Consider the following 25761-nt stretch of genomic DNA (forward strand, 5'->3'; position numbering starts at 1 on the left):
CAGGAGAGCTCAGTCCCTGGAGGAGGAAATGCCTGGGCGAAGGAGAAGGGCAGTGGAAGCGAGGATGGTCCTCACCATGGACCAACACAGTGGCTGGGCACTGACGAGGGGGTGCAGCAGCGGACAGAGCTTCATTCTGTCGTGCGCACACCGGCTCCCTACGGGTCAGGATTGACTCAGTGGCACCTAACAACCATAACGCGATTATGGTAATCCCATTTTGATGGGAGTTCTATGTTAGCAGATGAAGGTGGTGCCCACGGCCGGATCGCATCTGATCTTGGAGGACAAAGGTGGGACGTAGCTTCATCCCTCATCACTGCAGGGTCTAACGCAAGTGTGCCCTGGGCGTAAGATCTGCTGCCAGAGGAACCGTCCCTTCACCAAGGCCTTCCCTTTGTGACCTCGGTTCCCAACTGAGAGTTGATAGAAGACCTGTTTTGACTTTCAGACATATTTTGCTTCTGGTCTGATCCCTGCATTTGGCTCGCCTCTGCCTGACCTTCAGGTTTGTGACTTAACAGCCCTCGCAACCATGTGAGCCATTTCTGTGATGCTGTGGGCGTCTCTGCGATGCTGCAGTGGACAGCACCTTCAGGGTGTGAGTGAATGCCCTGGGGGAGTGGGGAGCAGAGCACTACAGCATCTTGGACAAAGTGGGCATTTAGAACATCTTTAATCTCCACCTCCTAGAACTAGCCTGGAAAGAATTATTACACAAGAAATCATTACACATAGGAATATCATTCTTCAGTATAAATTCATATATACCTTCTAAAAATACCATAACACTCATCCTGGATGATACATTTTTCTATTTATGTCTAAGAACAAGAATAAATCTAGAGTAAACAGCTTAAAAAAATCCCAGCGTTCAGTTCTTTAGCACTAAAGAAAAGCAGCCGTTCCTTACAAGGGTACATATCAGAATCTTTGCAGGGGAGGGCAGATGCACAGTGAAAAAGTAGACTGTATATACCTAATGTTCCAAAACACAAAGTATAAAGCAAAACAATAAAGACTGGCAGAATCTTACTGGCTGTTTAGAATACTCAGAAAATACATAGAGAAAAGCAATATCGAAAATATGAGTTAAAAAGAGTGAGAAGCAGTTCTACAGGGCCATCAAAATCTGGAGGAGGGGAAGAAGGATGGATTACTAACTAGAAGTACAAGGTACTAACCTGGGTTAAGGGGAAGGCAAATAAATAAACAAATAAACTGAAAAAGTATGAGAGGGAGAAAGAAACAGATTAAAATACCACCAAGTCTACAACATGTAAACACACACACGCGCACACACACAATGTTTAGAGCAGTACAGATATTCCTGGTCGTGGTCTGTAAGACAAACCCTGCAAACGCGCTGTTCCCTTGTAATGGGTTCCTGAACCATTTAGAACGGAGCAAAGATTACCAGTCGTAATTGTGTTTCCTCCTTTAAGTGCTTCCTTGCGTCACTCAGGGCTTGCCCTTCTGAAGTTTTGTCTTGCTTAGGACCCTTGAAAAGATCCACAAAAGAACACACGTTTAAGAATTCTGTGTTAGTTGACAGTCCTGCTATAGTAAGGAAACATGACCGTGCCTAAGTAGGTACGATAATAAAAGAAGACCAAGAAATTAAAGACGTCTCGTAAATGTAAATATATTCTTTAGTTGAATAAGGAATTTCTTGCCACTTTGTTTAAAATCCTAAGAGAAAAGACCAAATTGGGAGCTAGAAGTTTTAAAGATCAGCCTCTAAAAAGAGGATGCATTCACTGTAGAAAGTGAATGAGGTCAAAGGGTCAAGTGGTACTCTATTCCTCCTCCAGAGCCCTCACACCTGGCCTGGCCCAGAGGGATGTGCGCTCAAAGGATGGAGCCAGAAACCTGAGCCGCCACAGTAGTCTTCCCAAGGCAACTATGGAAGGTGCTGAGCAGTGCTTTCGTCTCCTTCACAGCCTGGTGACGACTCTTACTGCACCGCAGCGCTAGCAATGGCTGCTATCTAGTAGACCTAGGCCAAGGGGTTGAAACGTATTAAGAGAGAAGGGCGTAGGGATGGTTATCTTTCTGGAGAAACAACGCTGCATTAGCAAGAAGTGAGGCATCAGTGAGCGCCTACAAGGCAGAAACGCAATCTAAAAACGCCCACAGCATGCTGGGGCTATCCTACCAGCAGTTCTCAACCTGTGGGTCGCGACCCCTTTGGGGGGTCGAATAACCCTTTCATAGGTGTCGCCCAATTCATAACAATAGCTAAATTACAGTTATGAAGTGAAAACAAAAGTAATTTTATAGTTGGGGGTGGTGAGGTCACCACAACATGAAAGGGCCGCAGCATTCGGAAGGCTGAGCACTGCTCTAAACAGAGATGCCAGAAGCACGATCGATTTCAGAAGCAGCTCCATGGTCATTTCACACAGGGTTACTGGTGCTGACAATGCTGAACTTCAGTCATGAAGGGCAACAATACACCTTCCAATTAAGGGTTGAAATTGTGTAATATGTATGAAATCACAAAAAGTTTATTGTTCAAGAAAATGTTTTGTGCTTTAAGGGGTTGAATTATTCTTAGAAACTATATGGCACCTTCCAGTAGTATCAGATAAATGTCATTTTTTTACAAAGCAAAAGCTTACATGGTCTAAAAATGATGGCATATTTAATATAACGAGCATGACATTGAAGTTCAGTGCACATCCTTAGTGCATAAAATCAAGTACGTGGATAGTGCTAACATTTTGATATGCTCTCTATGAATACTTTGTAAATACCGTGATATTAACCTTCCGATTGGATTCCAACATGTAGGAGCTTTCCTCTTTCACGCGTTCCATTTCTTCTTGCAAGGTAATAATCCTGTTGTTTGCAACTGCAAGCTATTAATCACACAAAAATATTGAAGTCCTTTTATTAAGGGGTTAATAAATATACAGTATAAAATAAGTGTAAAATAATTTATGACCTGCAAGATAATTTCAGGTTTGGATATTCTTAAAAGGAAAGAAAGCTATCGATAAACCCCATAGAAATGTTTTTACAAAGGAAAAGAAAAACTTTTACAGAGAAATTTTGGAAAATCTTTTAAGAATAGGTTAGATAAAAAACGAAACATAAACATAATGATGATCTCAACAGATGCTTCCCCCCCACCCCCCCAAAGCAGCTGATGTACCCAAACGAGATGTAGTAAATTAATCTGGCCCTTCTCGCCATGCTGTATTATAACTCTGGACTCTGTCTGTGGCTCTCGTGTTACTTCCGAAGAAGTTCTCTGTTACACTCATGGAGAGGATGAAGGTGGGATCAAGTCCAGACTTAGTAGAAGGTATGAACCAAGTCATGTCATTTGACCTTGGAGGCTGCTGGCTGTGAGTTGAAGTATAAATTGTTATACCATTAACCTTTTATTTGTAAGTAAGAAAAGTTGGTGTTATGACCAGCAGCGAGACCTATCTTTTATGGGTTACATTGTATACCTGGTAGTGCTATCACTGTGCATATAAGAGCCATCATATAGAAGTACTGCATGGGGGAAGCTGTTTTGTTTGTCTGCTATGTCCCATTCTCTGATCTGAACTTCATAGTCTTATGGGATCATAGATAAATATGAAGTTCGATGTCACATGGCTGTAAATAACTGTGTAGCCATATGCCTCGAAAAGTCTGGTCCTTCTATTCCAACATTTCCTAGGAATAATTGGCTCTAATAGTATCTATTATTGTATTAAAATGGAAATTCTGAAAGCAGGTCAAAGAAAATTTCCAAAGCACTCACCTCTTCTGTCAGTTTTGTATTAGATTTTTCTAGTGCATCTACCTTTGCCTGAAGATTGTTTACAGTAGCACTGTTAAGAGTAGGGAAAAAAATCTTCATTTATAACAGAGCAATATCCTCAGTACTCCATTTTAAACACTCATTATATTTATCATTTCTCTTATGTCCCCAGCTCCTGAAAGACGTGTGAGCTCTAGAGACAGCTGACAAGAAGCTGTGTCTATCTTATTAGCTGCTGCATCTTTGGCAATGAAGTGTATATTCAGTAATTATTTATCCAGAGAAATGAAACTACTACAGGTTAAGATTTAATTATATAAAATAATAATAGCTTAAATGATTTCTTGCTACACACCATTCATCTAAAAAATCCTGTGTTATGGCTCTCCAATTACAGATAAATTGAGACATAAAAAGGTTAAATAATAGTGTCATGTTCATATTTCATTGTTAATTATAACCATCTTTTTGTCTACTTAACATTTCTTTTTGTTTTAATCATTTTATTAGGAACTCATACAACTCTTATCACAATCCATAGATACATCAATTGTGTAAAGCACATTTGTACATTCATTGTCCTCATCATTCTCAAAACATTTGCTCTCCAATTAAGCCCTTGGCATCAGGTTCTCATTTTTCCCCTCCTTCCCCGCTCCCCTCTCCCTCATGAGCCCTCGATAATTTAGAAATTATTTTGTCATATCTTGCCCTGTCCAAAGTCTCCCTTCACCCACTTTTCTGTTGTCTGTCCCCCAGGGAGGAGGTCACATGTAGATCCTTGTAATCGGTTCCCTCTTTCCAACCCACTCACCCTTTATCCTCCCAGTATTGCCACTCATACAGCTGGTCCTGAAGGGATCATCCTCCCTGGATTCCCTGTGCCTCCAGCTCCTATCTACGTTTACTTAACCCTTGGTCCTCAGAGAAAAATGCACTGACTTTGTACTTTTCTAGCTGAAATCAGGATACGAAGGCTTTATATTGATTTACATATGCATATTATTCACTCCATCTACTGCTATCAAGTCAACGCCAACTCATAGAAACCCTATGCAGGATTTCTGAGACTGTAAATCTTCACAGGAGCAGACAGCCTCATATTTCTCCCATGGAATGGCTCGTGGGTTGAACCACAGACCTTGTAGTTAACAGCCCATTGCCTACTCACAGTGCCACCATGGCTCCATAATATATTATAGGTCTTAGTTTAAAATTACTTTCACAAGAGAACTACAAACAAAATGATGAATAGTGGACAAATTAACTTTTTTTCTGAATTAACCAGCAGTAGCTTATTTACACAAGAGTTAAGACCATCCAAAGTACCCGTGCCTGTCAGCTACTTATGGACAGCTCTCCTTCAGAGAAAGAAAAGTGATTCATGTCTGGACAGTCTTGATAGTGTGCATTTTGGAAATTCTTTGCAGTCATGGTGAAGACAGTAGACTAACATTATCAATTCAATTTATAATAAGAAATGCATGGAACCAGAGCGAGATGCTTATCAAAAGTTATTAAGGTGCTAAATGTTTTGTCCAGGGTCAGTCCTGAAATTTGTGGCTGAACCTTTAGAACCAAGAAGGCCTGGCAACTGTTTATGTCACCTATTTTTAATAATTAAGTGAATTATTAACTTGGTCGCCAACATTATAATTGCATGTTAATCTTACAGTGCCTTCACCAGAGGAGACCAGAACAGTTAAACGCCCTTTATCTACTCTGTGCAGAGTGCAGCCCGGGCCATGCAGGAGTGCTAGGTCTGCCGGTTGAATATTGCCTGAATGTATCCTCACTGCCTGTTGTTTTAAGCTTTCGCTCATCCCCAACCAAAGCCCCAGTAATGTTATTTAATCATTCTTTACTTTAGATGTCTATTGAGTTCTTCTACATAGTTCTTCTGGTCCAGAATTGCAGTAATTTGACCATCTCTAGGAAAAAGAAAACATAGTTAATATTAGAAACGTAAAAATCCCCTCTGCCTATTTTCATAAAACAGAAAACACAGTGTCACAGGTAACACTAAACCAGAAGGCAGACTTGATGCATAAGCCTCTAAGACTTGAAGGCTTAGAGAATGTTTACAAACTTACATGTCTTATAACGTCACATAGAAATAACAATTACAATATAATAAAGGCACTTAAAAGGTAAGCAGTGTCTTCTTGCTTTAGAATAAGGTGTCTCAAGAAGTTCATAAAAATATTCTATTATGTTTTAATTCCATTTCCCACAAACATTATGTATAGAATAGGTTCTCAAACTTATTTGGCCTACCACTCCTTCCTTTTCAGAAAAAACGTACTCAGTACCTCCCTGGCGATTGGAAACTTTGGTACAATAGCCTCCTGGAAGCCCTGGTGGCACTGTGGTTACACTTTGGCCTGCTAACTGCAAGGTCAGCTGTCTGAAACCACCAAATACTCCTTGGGAGAAAACTGGGCTTTCCACTCTCAGAAACTCAGGCAGTTTGACTCTGTGCATTAGGGTTGTTGGACGTTGGCCTTGACCCCATGGCAGAGTCTGGTCTGATTTGGGATCATTCCAGTGTCCCCCAGGGCTTACTTTGGGTAACAATGATTTACAGCCACCACTTTCCACTGGTCATTGGAACTCTAGCCTAATATAGTTGTTCTCAAATGGTATATGCTTGTTTTTAAGTGAAAATGGCATTTCAAAGTGAATAGCAAAGAAGTCTTCAAAAGGCTCAAGTGTTTTTTATTACTTAAGAAAATAAATGGTGGAAAATAGATTTACTTTTAGAACCAGAACCAGATGATCTATAACACATAAATGTTCACTAGCCAGACATTTAAAAAACGAAAGACAAAAATCCAGGCCACTTACCCAAACAAGTACCAAAAAAGAAAGAAGACCAAATTATACCATTTCTAGTTCAATGACCAAATGTTAAAAACAGCAAACCAATTATGCTTTCAACTGCTAAGTTTACAATGGATATATTGCATTTGTCGTCTCTAAGCGCTCTTATTTATGGTTCTGAAGCTTTTAATTTGAATGTGAAGATTTTCATTTTAGGCTCAGTAGTCAGATACTTTTGGCAAAACTTAAATGTTTATCAACAGAATCTTTGAACCAGTTAAAGCAGTATCAATATCCCTGAAGACATCAGAGGAAGCTACTTTTCTTTGTACGTACCCTTCGCTCCCCTTGCTGCCGTTCCCATCCTTGAGGTACATCGAAAAATCTATAACTCCAACCTACACAGAGAATTTCACAATTGAAGAGAAAATTAGACATTTTCCCAGGCATTGCATACGTATCTATTTTTAGGCACTCAAAACAGTACTATACTAGTGAAAGTTCTACACATTTGTGATTTAAAATCCTTTTACTTTTAGCATAATCAAGAATTAACAAAGGTTTTAAGGGATACAGTTGGGGGGTGGGTAATGGGGAGCTGATGTCAAAGAGTTCATGAAGAGAATGTTTTGCAACCGATTGTGGTAGCAATTGTACAATATTACTTGATGTGACTGAACTATGGAATGGTATGATATCTGTATTAGCTCCCAATTAACAACAACTCAAAGAATGAACAAAGATTAGGAATAAATTCAAACCAAAAATTAAAAGTCAATAGGAATAGAGCACAGCTAAGGCAAACGATCAACAGAATTTTTTTTAATTACTCTTATTGGGGGCTCTTACAGCTCTTATCACAATCCATACATTCATCCAGTGTGTCAAGCACATTTGCACATATGCCGCCATCATTATTTTCAAAGCATTTTCTTCCCACTTGAGCCCTTGATATCAGCTCCCTATTTTAGAATCTAAATACAGAGAAGACCTTAAGTTCCTTTCTCTTTGGCTTCTTGCATGTTTTCCGCTTAGTGATTAAATGCACTTTTATGAATAACTTTCAGAAATTAAACTACAAAAACAATACAGATCAAAACACCGCATTTCACTTTCATAGAGTAAAATGTAGCAGAAACTTATTGCAGTATTTCATACAGAAAGGGTGAGAAATACTCACAAGAGAAACAGGAGCTTTTTTTATTGGGCAACCAGTCTATGTTGGGCCCTGTTCTAAAAGTATTACATGCACTTACTTGTCATTCTGAAAACCCACTCAGCTAGAAAAGAGGGGGTTTATTCTCAACTAGTAGACAGTACTGACTTTTAGTATTTAGCACAATACGTAGTATATAAGCATATTCAAGTATCTCAGGCTTTGCATATATCTTAGCCTATGCATTTTACAGGGATCATAGAAAAGACAGGAGTTTAAAATATATACATACACTGTAAGCCAAGTTGAACAAAAAACAACCAAAATTTTCATATTCATGTCAAAATGATAAGAAATCCTATTTAATAGTCACAATCTACCACCTGGCCCCCAACTGGGTTGTCAGGGCCATATCAATGCAAATTCTGATAATAACAGCATTTCGAGTGGCACGCTGGGTAACTATCTTTCCCATACCTGAGAGTCCAAATCTTCTCCTTTCATACAGAAATTGGCATCAATGACATTCAGACCCACCAAGAGACCAGCAATTATGGCTCCTTCTTCTTCCATCATGAGGGCATTGGGTTCATAGAATTCGCTGAAAGACAAATCCTCTATAGTAGTAGTAATGCCTTAGTCATCCACTAATGTAAACAAGAGACACGCAGGAAAACACCTGCCTCCTTGTTGAATATGACTGTCATCTTTGATAATAGTGGAAATGTTAAAAAAAAGAATGGCTTGGATAAATACTTTAGCTATTAATACAAGAACAGATTTTTCTACACAATGGATAGTCTGGATAAAAGATATCAGAATGGTATTTCTGTTCATGTTTTCACATATTTATAGTGTTATGTGCCCTAGAATTTTGTAATCTTTTATATCTTTTGAATATGTTCTTTGTTAGTTTTTAAAAATTTGCCGTTTTTCCTAATTTGTTTAATTCTAAAATTCTATTTAATACCATATTTTATTAATACAGTCAACTAACTTTGGCAGTATGAAGTGTTAATTTAAATACATTCACATTTGACTAATTAGAAAAGCTGTCTAAAAGGCTGAATGTAATTTTATAATGTTAAAGTATTATTTTCTTTTATTATTTAATAAAATGATGTTAAATTATAGGAAGAAAAAAGCCGGTAAGTAAAAAGAAGCACAGAGGAACACTGCAATTCCACCTGCAGCAGTCCACGACACCTTGGAGATCCCTTCATGCCTGGCGAAAGCACTTCCTGCACAGCCCCCTTTTCAGTGGAGGTTTGCAAGTTGCTATGATGCTGAGCAGGTTTCAATGGCGTTCCCAGCTACAGATGGATTGAACAGTCATAGAACTCGTCTGCTGCTTCCGTGAGCACTGATTGTGGATCCAAACAAAGCAAAACCCTTGACAACTTCAACCTTTTCTCCGCTTATTGTGATTTTACTTATTGGTCCAGTGGTCAGGATTTGGGTCTTCCTTACACGGAGTTGTCATCCATACAGCAGGCTGCCATCCTCCTCATCGAGGGCTTCAAGTCCGCCTCACTTTCAGCAAGCACAGTGGCGTCATCTGCATATCACATGCTGCTAACAAGCCTTCCTCTAATCCTGATGTCACACTTTTTTTCAAATAACCCAGCTTCTCTGATAATTTGCTCAGCATACAAACTGAACACAAGTAGGGTGAAAGGCTACAACCCTGTCACACACCTTTTCTGATTGAAACCATGCAGTATTCCTTTGTTCTGTTTGATCGACGTACAAGTTCCTCAGGGGCACAATGAAGCGTTCTTATCAAGGTCATCCACAGTTTATTATGGTCCACACAGTCAAGTGCCTTTGCAGAGTCAATGATGCACAAGTACACATCTTTCTGGTCTTCTCTGCTTTAAGACAAGATCCATCTGACATCAGCAATGAAATCCCTGTTCCATGTCCTCTTCTGAAACCAGCCTGAACCTCTGGCAGCTACTTCTCAATGTACTGCTGCAACTGTTGTTGGATAATCTTTTTTTGTGTGGTATGTATGTATGTACTTATTTATTTATTTTTAAATCATTTTATTTGGGGCTCTTATAATCTTATCACAATCCATACATACATCCAGTGTGTCAAGCACATTTGTACATATTTGCTATCATCATTTTCTAAACATTTACTTTCTACCTGAGCCCTTGGTATCAGCTTTTTCCCCCTCCCTCATGAACCTTTGATAATTTATAAATTATTATTTTTTCATGTCTTGCACCAACTGCTATCTCACTTCATCCACCTTTCTGTTGTTCGTCCTTTCTCCTCCTTCCCTCTAGCCTCCTGGTATGGCTACTCTCATTGTTTGTCCTGAAGGGTTTTTCTGTCCTGGACTCCCTATGTTGCAGGCTCTTATCTGTATTAGTGTACGTGCGTTGGTCTAGGCAGATTTGTAAGGTAGAATTGGGGTCATGATAATGGTGGTGGGGTAGGGGGTGGGGTGGGAGAGGAAGTATTAAAGAACTAGAGGAAAGTTGTGTTTCGTCGGTGCTACACTGCACCCTCACTGACTCGTCTCTTCCTTGTGACCCTTCTGTAAGGGGATGTCCAATTGTCTACAGATGGGCTTTAGGTTTCCACTCTGCCCTCCCTCATTTACATCGATATGATTTTTTGTTCTGGGTCTTGATGCCTGATACATGAATCCCATCAATACTTCATGATTACACAGGCTGGTGTGCTTCGTCCATGTGGGCTTTGTTGCTTCTCAGCTAGATGGCTGCTTGTTTATCTTCAAGCCTAAGACCTCAGATGCTATATCTTTTGATAGCTGGGCACCATCAGCTTTCTTCACCACCTTTGCTGTGCACACATTTTGTCTTCAACGATCGTGTAGGGAAGGTGAGCATCACAGAATGTTGGGTTATTAGAACAAAGTGCTATGTTGAGGGAGTACTTGAGTAGAGGCCCAATGTCTGTCTGCTTCCTTAATACTTATATATATATATATTCCCCTATCATTATACATAAATGTATTTAAATATGTACATGCCTGTATGTAGATCTCTATAAATGTCCTTTGCCTCCGAGTTCTTTCCTCTGTTTCATTGGATAATTTTAAGCAAAAGTTTACTGGCATGTAATATCAATGGTATTGTTCTATAGTTTGAGCATTCTGTTGAGTCACCTTTCTTTGGAATGGGTACAAATATGGATCTCTTACAGTCAGTTGGCCAAGAAACAGTCTTCCAAATTTCCTGGCATAGATGAGTGAGTGCTTCCAGTGATTCCTCGGCTTGCTGAAACATTTAAATGGGTATCCCACCAATCCCTGGAGCCTTGTTTTTGGTTAATACATTCAGTGCAGTTTGGACTTCTTCCTTCAGCATCGCTGGTTCTTCCTGATGTGCTGCCTCCTGAAATGGTAGGATGATGACCAGCAATTTTTGTTACAGTGACTCTGTGTATTCTTTCTGTCGCTTCTGATCTTCTTTCATTATTCAATATTTTGCCTATAAAATCTTTCGATATTACAACTCAAGGCTTGAATTTTTCTTGAGTTCTTTCAGTTTCAGATAGGCTGTGCATGTTCTTCCCTTATGGTTTTCGAATTCCAGGTCCTTGCACAATTTGTTACATTATTTGACTTTGTCTTCACAAGCTGCCATTTCACATTTTCTATTCAGTTCCTTCACTTCCTTCTTTCTTCCATTTGCTTTAGCGACTCCAAGATTAAGAGTCATTTCTGAAACCCATTTCGATCTTTTCTTCTTTTCCCGTCTTGTTAATGGTCTCTCGCTTCTTCATCAATGATGGTCTTGATGTGCTCTCATAGCTCATCGGGTCTTTTGGCAAAATGGCCTGTGTCAGTCAGTCCTTGGTCTGCTTTTAGCTACTGGTACTGAGTTTCTCCATCTTGTCCTCCAGCAGACATAGTCAAATTTGATGTCTATGTATTCCATATGGGGAAGCCCATGTCTATAGGTGCCTTTTGTGTTGTTTAAAAAGTTATTTGCTTTGAACTAGTCATTGGTTTTGCAAAATTCTATCATGCAATCTCCAGATTTGTTTCTATCACCAAGTCCCCGTTTTGTAAAACTACTGTAGCTTTGAAGCATTATCTATGCAGGTTAGCCAGTATAAATAAAGTTGCAGAAATACACTTGCTTCATAACATTCCACTAATATACTATAAACTTACTTAACCATTCCCTTTCTGGTGGCCAGTTAAACTCATTTTGGGTTTTTCTACACTACATACTCACAGAACAGGTGTAACAGTTATAAAATGACTTAGAAGTAAACATGCAAAAGAGAAACAAAGTATTTGAAAATTTCCAGATAAAAATTCTTCAAGGCACACAGATGACTAAACTGCTGAAAGATGCACCCAAATTACTAATACTCAAAAAGTTCGGTAACTTAAACTATTCATTTCTAACCTATTTGATATCATCCTGGGCAGAGAACTTCAAACTATTTGTTTTCCACAAAGCCAACTGGAATTGTTCCAGGCCAATCCCAATTTTCGATAACAATAAAATCTGATTTTTGTTTCTCTTCTTTTTATACTTTAAGGTACAATATCAGGAAATGCTAAAATAGTACAAACATAAGCACATGAAAGAGCTACAAATTTATCATATCTCTATAAATAGTATGGTTATTTGGCAGCCTCTGAAGTCTCTGAGCAGATAGAACGGTGAAGGGTCTATTCTCCCAGAAGCTTCGTCATAAAAAGTTGTCTAAGTATCTGCTTATAAGATGAGCAAGACGGCATCCTAACTTTACATATTTCATACACTGCACTAACACAATGTCAGACCAGGAGCTCTCTGAAGGCACAGTCTACCATTTCCATTTCTTAAACTTGCTAGTTAACATAAATGCAGAAAAAATGCAAATTCGTACCTGAGAAGTTCCTTCTTATTGATCAAAGCTTTCATGTATTCTGAGAGTTTCTTTTGCATTAATGCCAAACGAAGCCAGGCTCTTCCTCTACCTATTGGTGTTCTATAAAAACACAGAAACCAAACAACTAAGCACAGAGCAGGGCCTGAGTGACCACAGGGTGGACTCCCTGTGTAACACGCGTATGGAGGGCTCCCCCCACCTTTCCCACCACCCTCCTCTGTGAGGAATTGCATAAGGGCTGGTGAGAATGCAGAGGCGTGTTTGGGACAAGGCTCCTGCAAAGAATCAGTTGCTGAATGAGAGTATAATCTGACAACAAGTTCTCTTGAAGACACAATTGAAAATGGTCCACAGAAGTGTCCAGACACTAATGCAGACACAGTCGATCTGATTAAAATTAAAGTATGCTACGTTGGGAAGGATCACTGCCACATTTTTGACTCCAAGGCAAATTCTAGGTGGTAATTCCTGAGTATATTTGGTAACACTCAGTCTGGTGCTCAACACCACGTGGAATACATCCCTTGTTCTGAGTCAAGTCCAGCAAGCCACCTCCCTAGAGCTAACTTCTTGAGACTCGCTAATTCTCCCTAGGGGCTTAAAACAAACAAATGACAAAGAAGAAAGAAGTATTTCTTATTTCAACAAGACAACCTCTCTTAGGTTAACAATTAATTATACCTCACAGGCATACTGTTCTGAATATTTTATATTTCCAATTCTCTCACAATAGTACTATTCGTAATAACATTGTACGTTTTGGACTATCATGTCACAAATTATAGCAATAATTGTTGTCTTGGGGTCATTCTTCAAGACCCCTACTCTGTTGCTTTTCCTAAGAAACAGAGTGAAACTCAGACTTACTTGAGTCCTGGAAGATCTTTCACGCTTGCTGTTATCTCTGCCGCTTCTGGAACAAGCTTTTCTACCAGTTCTAGAGGACCCCAGAAGGATTTATTCTGCCCAAGAAATGTTTTCTTGGCTAAAACAAAAACAAAGCAGTAGTTTAATATTTCTTACAACATAAATATTCTCTCAATCTATGCTCATTAACTCCCTCTGTCTATTCAATGACCTTCCCAGGGAACTAATCCTAGATATTATATAATTCTAAAACCATTCATGCTTTCAAAAGAGATAACAACTGTTAAAATTAGAAAAGCCACGTCCTGCCCTCAGAAGGCTCATGGTTGTGCGGAACACCTACTAGAGAAGGGAAACGAGGAGACCTGGATCCTAGTTCTTGCTCTGTTCCAACTCACTGTGTGACCTTGAGCAAGTCACATCCGCATCCGCAGCTTGTTTCCAATTGTGAAATGACCTGTATTGGACCAGACTACATTTCGTGGTCTTTTCAGCTGTGACACTAAGTGATCTGTTCTTTAGCTTCTAGAGGAGCGACCACACTTTTGTCTGTGCTAAGACAAACTGCAGAATACCCAAGGCAGGTGGCAAAGTAATTAAACAAACAAGAACAACTTGTTCCTGATTTTTTATTACTTATCTCTTTATTTCTGATAAATACTTGAGACGTACATGGCTTTAAAAATTGACCATGTAAATAATTGTCATCAATGTGCCTCATGTTATTTAAAAATATGCTTATAATGAATACAAACTTTATAGTTGTGTTTGACAAGAGTCACTTTATAAAATAATGAACAGCTTCTTGCTGGGCGCTGTTGACTGGTAGTGACCCTCTGCCCAAGATAAAGAAGCGTACTTATGCTTCCTGCCACGTGCCATCCTCAGAAGTGTTGCTGTTTACACCTGTTCTTGTAGCCACTGGGCCAATCCATCCCACTGAGGGTCTTTCTCTTTTGGGCTGACCCTGTTTCACCAAATATGATGTCCTTCTCCAATGACCTTTAGATACCATGTCTAATGTAGGTAGGTCAAATACTGCCATTCTTGCTTCGAAGGAGCATCCCGATTATAGTTCTTGCAATGCAGATTTATTACTTGTTCTGGTTCCCTGTCCTATTCAACTCTTCTCCAACACCAACATTCAAATACATCATTTCTCCTGCTGTTTTCCTTATTCACTATCCAAACTTTATCATGTATACTGAAAATATCAATACTTGGGTTAGTCACAATTTAGTCCTCAAGGGATATCTTTATTTTTTTTAAACGCTTCAAAGAGGTCTTTTGCAGCAGATTTGCCCAGAAAAATATGTCACTTGATTTCCTTACTGCTGCTTCCATGGGCACTGATTGTGGATTTCATTTGATTGAAAACAACGTCAATGTTTTCTCCATGTATTACGCTGCTTCCTAGTCTCGTGATGAGGGGCCTTGTTTTTGTTATGTTGAGGATAGTTCATACTGGAGTCTGTGGTCTTCGATCTCCCCAGTAAGTGCTTTAAGGACCCTTCACTTTCAGCAACAGAGGCTGTGTCATCTGAACTATTATAGGTTGTTAATTATTTTGCCTTCAGTCCTGATGCCATGTTCTTCCTATAGTTCAGCTTCTCAAATTATTTGCTCTGCATACAGACTGACTAAAGATGGTAAAAGCATACAACTCTGATGCCCGGTGCTCCTCTGTTAAACCATGCAACATCCCCTTTTTTCAAATGCCCGCCTCTTGGTACAAACAGTTCTGTAGCAATGCAGCGAAGTTAGCTGCAATTCCCATTCTTTGAAACATTACCCATAATTTATTATGATCCACGCAGTGGAATGCCTTTCCCCAGGTAACGGTTGGCAGCCCAACATGTAACCACTAAGTCATCAGGGCTCCTTACCCCAGGTAATGGGACACAGGTAAACATGGTCTGTTATTCTCTGCTTTCCGCCAAGAACAGTTTGATGTCAGCAGTGAAAACCCTCATTCCATGTCTTCTTTGAATCCAGCTCCCATGTCTGGTGGTTCCCTTTTCATGTGCTGCTGCCACTTTTTAAAATCATCCTCCACAGGTTTTTACTTTGGGGCGCTATCAGTGAGACTGCATCCTGCTGAATAACCTTTGTTGGTAATGGCCTCTTGCAGGAGGAGCTGCGAAGTGTCTCTTCTAGTAGCCTGGCCAGGTGCTTGTCTTTGCAATTTCTTTTCTTAAATGTAAATCATTTTATTTGGGGCTCTTAAAGATAACAATCCATAAATCAATTATATCAGGAAAACTTGTACATGTGTTCTCATTATTTTCAAAACATCATTCTACTTGAGCCCTTAGTATCAGCTCCTCTTTTTTCCCTCCCTCACACCCTAGTGAATCCTTGATAAAAATATATTATTTTTTCATAATTTCCACCATCTGCTATATCCATTCACCCACATTTCTGTTGGTTTTTTTCCTGAGTGGGGGGGGGAGGTGTGGAGGGTTGTTATACATCCATCATTGTTACTGGTTTCCCCTCTGTCCCCTTCTCCCTTCCCTCATGGTGTCACTCTTCCCATTACTGTTTCTGAGGGTTTATCTGTCCTGGCTTCTGCATGTCAAAAGCTCTTATCTGTACCAATGTAAAGTCTCTGGTCTAGCAAGATTTGTGAGGTAGAACTGGGGTCATGATAGTGGGGAAACATTCAAATACAAGAGGAACATTGTATGTTTCATTGGTGCTAAACTGCACTCTGGCTGAATTGTCCTTTCTACGGACTCCTCTGTGATGAAGGGATGTCCAATTGTCTACAGATGGGCTTTTGGTCTCCACTCCAACCCCTCTCCTTCACATTGATATGATTGTTTATTTTGGGTATTCTGATGTCTGATACCTGATCCCGGCGACACCGTGTGATCACACAGGCTGGTGTGCCTCTTCCAGGTGGACTTTGTTGCTTCCCTGCTAGATGGCTGCTTGTTTAACTCCAAACCTTTAAGACCCCAGGTGCTATATCTTGTAATAGATTTAGTCTTCAGTGATTGTGTTGGGAAGGTTATTAGAACACAGTGCCAGGTTATTAGAACAAAGTGTTCTTATGTTGAGGGTAGACTTAAGTAGAGGCCCAAAGTCTGTCTGCTTCCTGAACACTTTAACATATAAATATAGGTAGATAGACCAATACCCCTATCCTTATATATTAATATATTTACATGTGTATATACTTCTATTTATACCTCTTTATATAGCTTTTGCTTCCTAGTTCTTTGCTCTATTTCCTTTTACTTTCCTCCTGCCCCACTATCATGTTTACCCTTCATCCGGCTCTCAGTAATTCCTTTTGGTTACATTACAATTGATCAAACCCCACCAGACATTCTACACCCTCCTCACCATTGATTTTAGATTCCTTGTTGTTCCCTTGTCCCTGAGTTTGTTGGCCTTCCACTCCCTTTCCCCCGTCTCCTCCTCTCCCATGCCCCCCTTGCTGTTCTGTTGTGCTCCCTTTGCAGTTTGCCCCACTGTTGGGGGCTTAGACTGGACACACTTCCTGCACTGTGTCTCCTGTGTTGTTCCCCATAGAGCTTTGGGCCAGTGAAGGGATGTCATGTTTCGTGTTTGGGCTGGCCCTCAGGTCCTCTCTGTGTATTGGCTGCTCCGAGCAGGGATATGGTCCGTGAGGTGTGAAGGCCAGGATGAGGTTCTCCTATCTGTCTCTGTATTTCTCTCTTTGCCTTTTAGTTTGCTCCTGTGTGGTCAGGACAGACCAGCCATTCTCCTCACCCTGTATCTTCAGTGCTGTAGTACATTCTTCTAGGGAGGGGGTGAACGTAGCTCAGGTTGGGGCCAGCCCCACAGTCCTCTATGTTAATGCGCTGTTCATGGCAGTATGTTGCTGTCGGGGCTTGGCGCATCATCAATTCCTGATCAACAGTAACTTCCTGAAATGCATGAACACTGAAAAATTCTTTTTTGGTACAGTGACTTTATGTGGTCTATCTTCTTTTGATATTTCCTGAATCGTTCAATATTTTTCCCATAGGATATTTTGTCTTCAGCTCTTTTAGCTTGTGAAACACTGAGTATGTTGTTCCCTCTTGATGTTCTACTTTCAAAACCAGTAGGTGTTCAAAGGCTACTTATGACGTACAATGGCGCTGTCATGTCAGACTGCAACCCATCTGTAAGCTGGGCGCTACATATCTTTTTACGCCTGAATAACAAAAGCAGCACAATAAAGAAGTGTATTGTAGACAGCCCTCCCTAAACTCAGTACACTCGGGACCCTTTCACCACACTTACTCAATCTGTATGTTGAACAAATCACCAGGGAAGCTGGCTTATATGAAGAAGAATTGGCATCAGGATCAGAGGAAGGCTTATCAAGAATCTGCACTATGTAGATGACACAATCCTGCTTGCTCAAAGAGAGGACTTGAAACTGTTGCTGATTGCAGACCATCAGGACTGCAGCCATCAGTATGGAGTATGACTCAAGGCGAAAAAAAGACCCAAATCCTCACAATACTTATCATCATGCTAAATGGGCAAAGGTTGACGATGCCTTGCTTGGATTCACAATCAGTGCTCACGGAAGCCGCAGTCAAGGTGCCTGACGTGCAGGGACAGGTGGACATAGTAAGGAAGGCTCAATGAACGGCAGCGTCTGCGGCTGGCCGTCTGCGGAGCACGACGCACCCAGGGGTGTGTGCCAGGAGCAGCACTGCCAGAAGGCTTCCCCGAGAGGCCAGGACGGCGGGGCCTCCCCTGACATACTTCAGCCATAGCGTGAGCAGAGCCCAGGCCCCGGAGGAGTGCGTCATGCTTGGTAAGGTGGGGGCAGTGAAAGCGGGGAAGGCCCTCAAGGTGCTGGGCTGACACCGCGGCTGCAGCAATGGGCTCAGGCACAGGGACAACTGTGAGGCTGGCGCGGGACATGGCAGGGTTGTGTTCTGCCGTGCAGAGTAGGGTCACTGTGGCTCCGAGCCAACTAGACGGCACCTAACAACAACACTGCGACTCAGTCAAAGTGACATTTATATGGATCCATTCAGTGATAGCTTCTGTAGGTGTCTATCGAACACTTACTCGTTTAACAAGCATTCCCACCAGGTGTTGCAATCACAGCCGTAAAGAACAATGAGGGAATTGTCCAGGCCCCGTGGAGGTACCCTTCCCCTGGAAACAGTTAATTCCGTGCTCTCATGGCTGGGCTCCCAGAGCAGGCTTTCTTCTCGAAGCACATGCCGCTAGGATGCAGCAGCAGGGACACTTGCATGTGGGGCCGCTGGCCTACCTTTCAGGCCGTGCTTCAAGCAGTGCTCCATCACCACGAAGAACTGCTGGAGCGGTGCGTAGTCGGAGTCCAGAGTCCTCCCCAGGTTGAGAGCTGATTCGATCAAGCCCTTGATACTCAGCTTGGCCATATTCATCAGGTTCATGCGCTCATTAGCCATGAGGTAATTTGGATCTGCAGCCAAATGAGGAAGGGGTAGAGTCAGGCTACTGGAATGAGTCCATTTTCTAATTCAGCGCAACCTCCCCGTGCTGGCGTTGCACTCAGCTGTGAAACAACGAGGGACAGTATTGCTGTCTTTTTGCTCCACTTTGTTCCTGTAACCAGGAACACGGTTCATCATGCACTGTCCACAACAGCCCCCCACCGAGAGCTACGTGAATAAACACCAGGTGGCATCTACAAACAATTGAATCCTACTCAGCCAATAAAAGGGGGGCCTTAAGACATGCTTCAACATGAACCTGGAAAATACGATGTCATGAGAAGTATAACAAGCCAGTCACGTGATCCCACTTACATAAACTCTCTCTCTGGAGTAGCCAAAGGTATGGTGAGCTAAGCGGATTAGAGGTTTCCAGGGGTGGGAGGGACAGGCAAGGGGGGGGGTTATTCCTGGGGGGTAATGAATTCCTGCTAAGGGTGACTGGACATTTTGGAAGCATTATAAAGAGTTGTTAATGTCACCCAACTGTACCAGGGAGCTTTAGAAAGTTCGTGAAAATAAACAAACCAAAAAGGAACTAAAACGGCATGGAAATTTCCCATAAACGTTTTCAAGCCCCTTTGTATTTGTGGAAAATGCTAAAGGGCAAGTGTTTTGTTAGATACCAGGGGGTTTCTGAAAGCTCATGGAAAAGTGAAATAAAAAAGCGATGCAATTTCTCCATGAACTTTTTGAAGCCACTTCTTGTCTTGTTACTAGCAGCACACAGAGGAACACACCGACCGGTGCGCACTGGCACGAATCTCGGCAGCAGCACCGCGCCAGCCACCCTGCTGCTTGCTGTGTGCGTTCCCCCGCAGACACGCAGTTCAAAAAAAGAGAAAGGCAGCAGCAGTTTGCCTCAAGCGTGTCTTGATGAGGCAAGGAAGATGATTTCATCAATTCACAATCCTCAAGCACATGTCTTTCATATTCTTCCCACGCCCTCCCACCACCCTGCCTAGTTTACGGGGCACCACAGTGGTCTGCCTGCTTGCACTCGTGCCCTGTCCCCACGGTCTACAGAGTGCTGTCTGCAGGGTTATCAAGCAGCACAGGAACAACAAAAACAAACCCATTAGGCCTACCACCCCCTTTTCAAAAAAGCCCTCCGTGCTGTGGCCCCACCGGTAAGTGCGCGCAGTACTCGCTTTTGCCGCCCTGTCACCACTTTTTCAGGGGCCCCCAAGGGGTCATACCGCCCACTTTGGGAAACACTGATCTCAGCAAACTTTTAACCCTAATTTAAACAGATTATTAGAGGACTAGAAGTTAATCAACTCACACATTTTAAAGATTTACAGCGTTTGTGGTTTTTACCAACCCAGACAGATAAGCCTTTGAGGGAAGGCCAAGTACAAGGACAGAACCCACCGGGAGGAGGCACTCACTACTTTCACTCAATGCTTACTCTGCGTACCACTGCTTACAACTGCGACCTCCATCTTTCCCTACATCACAGCAAGAGAGCGTGATGGGATTATCGCCCTTTTACCAGGAAGGAGACAGCCGTGGGAATAAAGTCGTGTGTCCATGGATACTGACTGCAGTGGAGTTCACTCCAGAGCCAGAGTCCAGCTCGTGTTTGTTCATCCAAATCCTTACCCTTGACCACTATTATAAATGTGCAAACGAACCAACGACTCCAAATAATGTTTTTCTCTCCCTCTGGTGAACACTCTTCCATGATTTTCTTATTATCATGACTCTCTTATCTAAGTATTGTCCTTTCCTTTTCCAGTAATGAGATAGTTAAAGTTTAATGTGCCAACCTGACCGATAAACACACATGAGGTTAATTGAGGGGCAGACAGATAAATGGCTCAGTGAGCCTCGTCTTTCTAGTTCTCAGGTCTCTTGCTTTCTGATGGTCGGACCAGAGTGCAGCTGCCTTAGCCAGGTCACTGCTTCAACTGACAAGGCTCACTTCCTGCAAGACATCCCTGAGAAGAAGCCACATATAGAACTACCCCGATGCAGCCCTGGGTGCTGGAGCAGCCGTGTGGAGACCCGTCAGCGCTGTGATGCTTACATGCTCACTGATTCAGCTTTCCTCCTGCAGTCGGCATAATTGTGTGTGTTTTGTGAGATGGAGGACTTTGTAGATTGGTTTCGGACATATGGGCTAATGTTGGACTGAGTTAGGATGCTTTCTTAATATACACTTACCCTTTATATAAAACGCTCTCTTATATACATATGAGTTTCTGTGGATTTGTTTTTCTAGTCTACCCAGACTCACACAAGTAATAAAACAGGTACATAAAAGCAGTCCAAAGCTAAACAGCTCACAAGTGGGAGAATTTGGACCTGAGGCTAACACGAAACTTAATAAGCTTTCCCCCATGTCATGTGCCTTCTTCCAAAGTATCAAATTTCTAGTAATAAAAAAAAAATCTGTGTAACAGTTCAATTCCTCTTAACAGAGAAAAACTCACAAAAAGCAACAACTTTAAATTGTTGTCAAGCTGATTTCAATTCATTGACAGTCTGTGCATGTCCGAGTAAGAACTGTGTTCTACCACGTTTACAACAGCTGATTTTTCAGAAGTGGATAGTCAGGTTCCTTTCTTCCAAGGTGCCTGTGCAGATTCAAACCTCAAGTCAAACACATTAATTGTTTGTTCCACCCACGGGTATTGAGAGGAGACCTGTTAGCATAGGGGGTTATGATTTGAACTGCAAGGTCAGCAGCTTGAAACCACCAGCAGCTCTCTGGGGGAAAACTGAGGCTTTCTACTCCCAATAAGATTTATAGTCGTGAAAACGGGCATTTCTACTCTGTCCTATAGGCTTACTAGGAGTGGGGATCAACTTGATGCAGTGAGTTTGAGTTTGCTTTTTTGAGGGATCTATTAATAAAACTAAGCTTCCATAATACAAACAAGCCACTTAAAAAGAGATTATTGTATGTAGATTATGACAAGTAATTTTATTTACATTTATTTTCACAGTTAACTGGACAGTCAAATGGTTAAATTGTACGCTAATTGCCATTAGGTTTAAGATTTTAAAAATTTACAATGACAGCTATACAAATCCTGTTTGGTTGTAGTTTTCTGAAGTCATATTCTTATAAAAGTATTTCATATGAAAGTCACATTGGTATAGTTACCAGTAATTCTTACGCACGGATTTGTTTTGAGGCCCATTCTTCAAACAGGGCTTTCTTTGCTCACGACAGATGAGTTTGTCAAGGACAAAATATGCGAACAAGGAGATCCTGAAATAAAAAACCACCCCTGAAATACAGCTGTGAAGAACATTTTTATCGGATCTTGACTGCCAACATGATTACCAACTTTCATGCACATTCGTGTTTTTTACTGCCCTTAGTCACAAGGGGAAGGGGATAGGACAGGGATGGGAGGCCATGGATGAGAATGTTTGGAGAGCTACTGGGCTCCCAGTTAATGGACTTCCAATAAGTGGCAATAAGCTGCAGTGGGAGTTGGATGAATAGGTGCACTGTCTTAAGACGGTATACCATGTATTCAAGAAGTTAGTAACAGAATTAAACAATGCTGGGAGCTACCTTTACAACCCCATTCCAATCCAGTTAAAACTAGTCACGTCTCCTTGCCCAGAGGAACGAAGATGGAAGGAAATGGAAGACACATAGAAACAAGTAGTTCAGTGGACTAGTGGACCGCACGAACATCAGTGTCCATGGCCCTGCGACCAGAAGCAAGTAGGACAAGGTGCTGGGCTACCACGATCAGCTCTGAAGGGCATAAAAAAGGCCAGGCTTATTCGTCAGATGGAGTAGGGGGAGCCCTGAAACTCTGGGCCTTCGGATCTGGAAATGAACGTACCCCATGGCTTAATTTTCAGCCAAACAATAGACAAGTCTATAGGGAAACAATAACATTCAGGCGATCAGTATAATTTAGACTAAATGAACCATTTGAGATCAAAAGGGCAGACTTTATCCAAGACAAAAGCCCCACAGGGTTTGAAGAGGAGGAGGAAGGGCAACAGGGCAGACACCAGGAGGGAGTGGGGCACAGAATGCTGCCCTGTGGGGTTACAATCTCCGAGATGAAACGGAAAGTGCAAGAACTGCAGAATGGAAAACTCATCTGCTCTGCAACCTTCACTTAATTCACAATAAAATGTTTTGTATTTTTAAGACCAATCATGGAGGAGAATAAATTTGGAGTATATAACATCATGCTTAAGAGACATTTTTCCAAACAGGAAGTTGGATTTTTAATAATCCTTTCACAGAGTCTCAGCTATGTGTAAGAAGTTTTCAGTTGAGGTCTGGGGTGGATGGACTATAGTAGAAACCGCAAGGCCAGCGATCGGAAAGTACCAGCTGTCCCACAGGAGACAGCCCAGGCTTTCTATCGCTGTAGAGGGTTGTAGTCTTGGGCACCCACAAGGGCTGGTCTAGCCAGTCCTACAGGGCAGTTAGGAATCGGAATCGACTTGATGACAGTACGTCTGAGTTATAGGAATTAAATCCCTGATAGCGTAGACTTGATCACGTATGGCGCTATCAACTCTTTGAACTGAATCATATTGGAGGGGCTTCAAAGTTTGTGGGAGAATGGACCTACAGGATGATGCAATCGTTCCACACACTTTTGGAAGCACCTCTCATTCCGAGTACAAACATTGAGCTTTTCATTCTATCTCTTCAAGACTGCTAATTCCCCATGTGGGGTTACTTCGATAAACTTTAGACACATGTGACTCTCTTAGCTAACAGTTATAGCAAAGGATGGGGACTAAGACTGACAATGAGTCATGCTGCTCTGTAAACCAATCATCTGACCAAACCTCACTGTATTTTTCCAAAGTGGAATGACTAACGTTCATACAGCATTATCTTGAACTGCTTCCTGAGGCAAAAACAAGGCCCATTATTTTTGTATTATGGCACATGGCTCCTAATTTTTTTGAAAGTAAAAATAATCTGTGCAACATACATAGTATTTACTCTTCAGAATGCCCTAAATTTTCAACAGATCAGGCTTTTATCCTAGGTGGTCGCCAACAGCTATAAACCAAAGTTTATTAGTGGTTGCTGGGGTGGGAGGAAGTGGGGAAAAGGAACAGCTATTTACAAAGTACTGAGCTTCTGTTTTGGTACTGAAAAATACGTCAATGGATGTTTGATGATGATTACACAGGATTAATGTAATTGGTATCACTCAGTTGTACATGTGAGAAAAATGCCAACTTGGGTAGGGGGCCCTACTGGCACCCTGGGTTATTTATGAAGCTGCTCAGCGCAGGCCACTATTTTGAACGCACTGGCTCCTCTGTGGGAGAAAAATGAGGCTTTCCTCTCTCGTAAGATTTACAGCTTAGAACGAAGAGCCTTCCTGGCACTGTAGCTAAGTGCTGGACTTTCAACTGGAGAGTCGGCAGTAGGAGTCGGGGTTGCCTTGAAGGCAGTGAGTTCGAGCTGCTACCCTGGACAAACATGAGGCGAGCTGCTTCCAGACAAGATTTATAGCGTCCAGAACCCTAGAGAAGGTTTCGATAAGTTGGAGTCAGCCAGATGGCAGTGGGCTAATATGTTTTTCGGAGACCTGGTGTCGCTGTGAAGGCAAACACTAGACGGCCAACCACGAGGCTGGCAGTGCCAACCAACCAGACACTCGAGGGGAAGGTGAGGTCGCGAGGAGTTAGAAGCAGCTCGTTGGCAGTGGTTTGGTTTTTATGTATTCTTACAACTATAAATAAAACAAACCAAAAAACAGTGTCACACAGAGATTTTCAATGGTACGTAATGGGAGACTAAGAATAACAAAATTAATAGCAACATATTAAAAAAATAAAAAGCTTACTTTATGTTGGAATGACTCACGATGGCTCCCAGGGCAAAAAATTAGCCATGAAACAAGTTGTCATTTCGGATCACTGCCCGACACTTAATCACTATGCCACAGGGCTCTATGAAATGAGTTCTCTTTGATCGAAGGAACTTACTGTAAGAACTAACTTTGTAACTAGTATGACCACGCTTTTGTTCAAGTGTATCATGAACATTTACTTAAACCTCATTTACAACCAAAATAATCAGTCTTAGAAACCTTGGGTTTTCTCAATCAATAATGCTATGCACCACCTATTTGGGCCAGTTACCTTATTATGTGACCCTAGGCAAGAAATCTCACCTCTTTGGAACCTCAATGTCCTTATCAGGAAAGTGAGACACAGACACCGCACTCATTCACTGCTTCTTTTCCTGGCTCCCTCCTCCGAAGTGACACACACCCAGGGACCTGACAGTGACTCACTGCAGCCTGATTCCCAAGGGAGACGCACAACAAAAGCCCGGAAACTGGCTTAGAAACCCCCACAAAGGATTCTGTTAACAAACTACTCGATGGGCAGTCCTGGCCCATCAGCAGTGGCATCAACACGACGTCTTCGGAAACCGGACATCTTAGGCTATGCAGGTCCTGCTGCAGCGAGGTCTCCAGACAGTCTGTGCGTGCGTTGGAGCTTTAGACCCACTGAGCCGCAGACCCTTCAAGGTGTAGTGTAATCACAGTCTGCTTCCCCCACGACACCGAGTAAATACGCAAATTGACAGAAAGCCCGCCAGTCCATCTCAGGCTAAGTTTCTCTTTCATGCCGTTTCCTACTGACAGCTGTGGCTGAGAAGTTCAACAGGCAAGGTGACCAAAATTGTTCCCAGAACTTGACACTCACACACAGGATTCTCATCGGCGGAAGACGCAAAATGCACAAACCTCCCTATAGCCATGAAAACGGGGTCCTAATCATCCTGTTCCGTTGATTAAAAGGAGCCAGACAGCGTCTCGGAGGGCATCGATGCACACTGTTCTTTTGTT

At 41.9% G+C, this 25761-nt stretch overlaps 1 protein-coding gene across 10 annotated transcripts in view; it reads right to left on the minus strand.

Annotated features, from left to right (window-relative positions):
- RUFY3 (RUN and FYVE domain containing 3) overlaps nucleotides 1-25761 on the minus strand; it is a 96938-nt gene that overhangs the window by 14959 nt on the left and 56218 nt on the right. For all 10 annotated transcript variants that reach the window (XR_012783481.1, XM_075544229.1, XM_075544231.1 and 7 more), the window contains 9 exons: nucleotides 18739-18912; nucleotides 13482-13599; nucleotides 12612-12713; nucleotides 8220-8343; nucleotides 6923-6984; nucleotides 5629-5694; nucleotides 3764-3833; nucleotides 2772-2864; nucleotides 1418-1501 (listed from right to left, as the gene is read on the minus strand). Coding sequence is in view for 9 of the 10 variants with exons in the window: in XM_075544229.1 (XP_075400344.1) it covers nucleotides 1418-1501; nucleotides 2772-2864; nucleotides 3764-3833; nucleotides 5629-5694; nucleotides 6923-6984; nucleotides 8220-8343; nucleotides 12612-12713; nucleotides 13482-13599; nucleotides 18739-18912 (893 nt within the window). In the remaining variant the exon portion in view is untranslated. The remainder of the gene's footprint in view (nucleotides 1-1417; nucleotides 1502-2771; nucleotides 2865-3763; nucleotides 3834-5628; nucleotides 5695-6922; nucleotides 6985-8219; nucleotides 8344-12611; nucleotides 12714-13481; nucleotides 13600-18738; nucleotides 18913-25761) is intronic.

Source organism: Tenrec ecaudatus, chromosome 3 (genome assembly GCF_050624435.1).
Source record: "Tenrec ecaudatus isolate mTenEca1 chromosome 3, mTenEca1.hap1, whole genome shotgun sequence".
Lineage (NCBI taxonomy): Eukaryota > Metazoa > Chordata > Mammalia > Afrosoricida > Tenrecidae > Tenrec > Tenrec ecaudatus.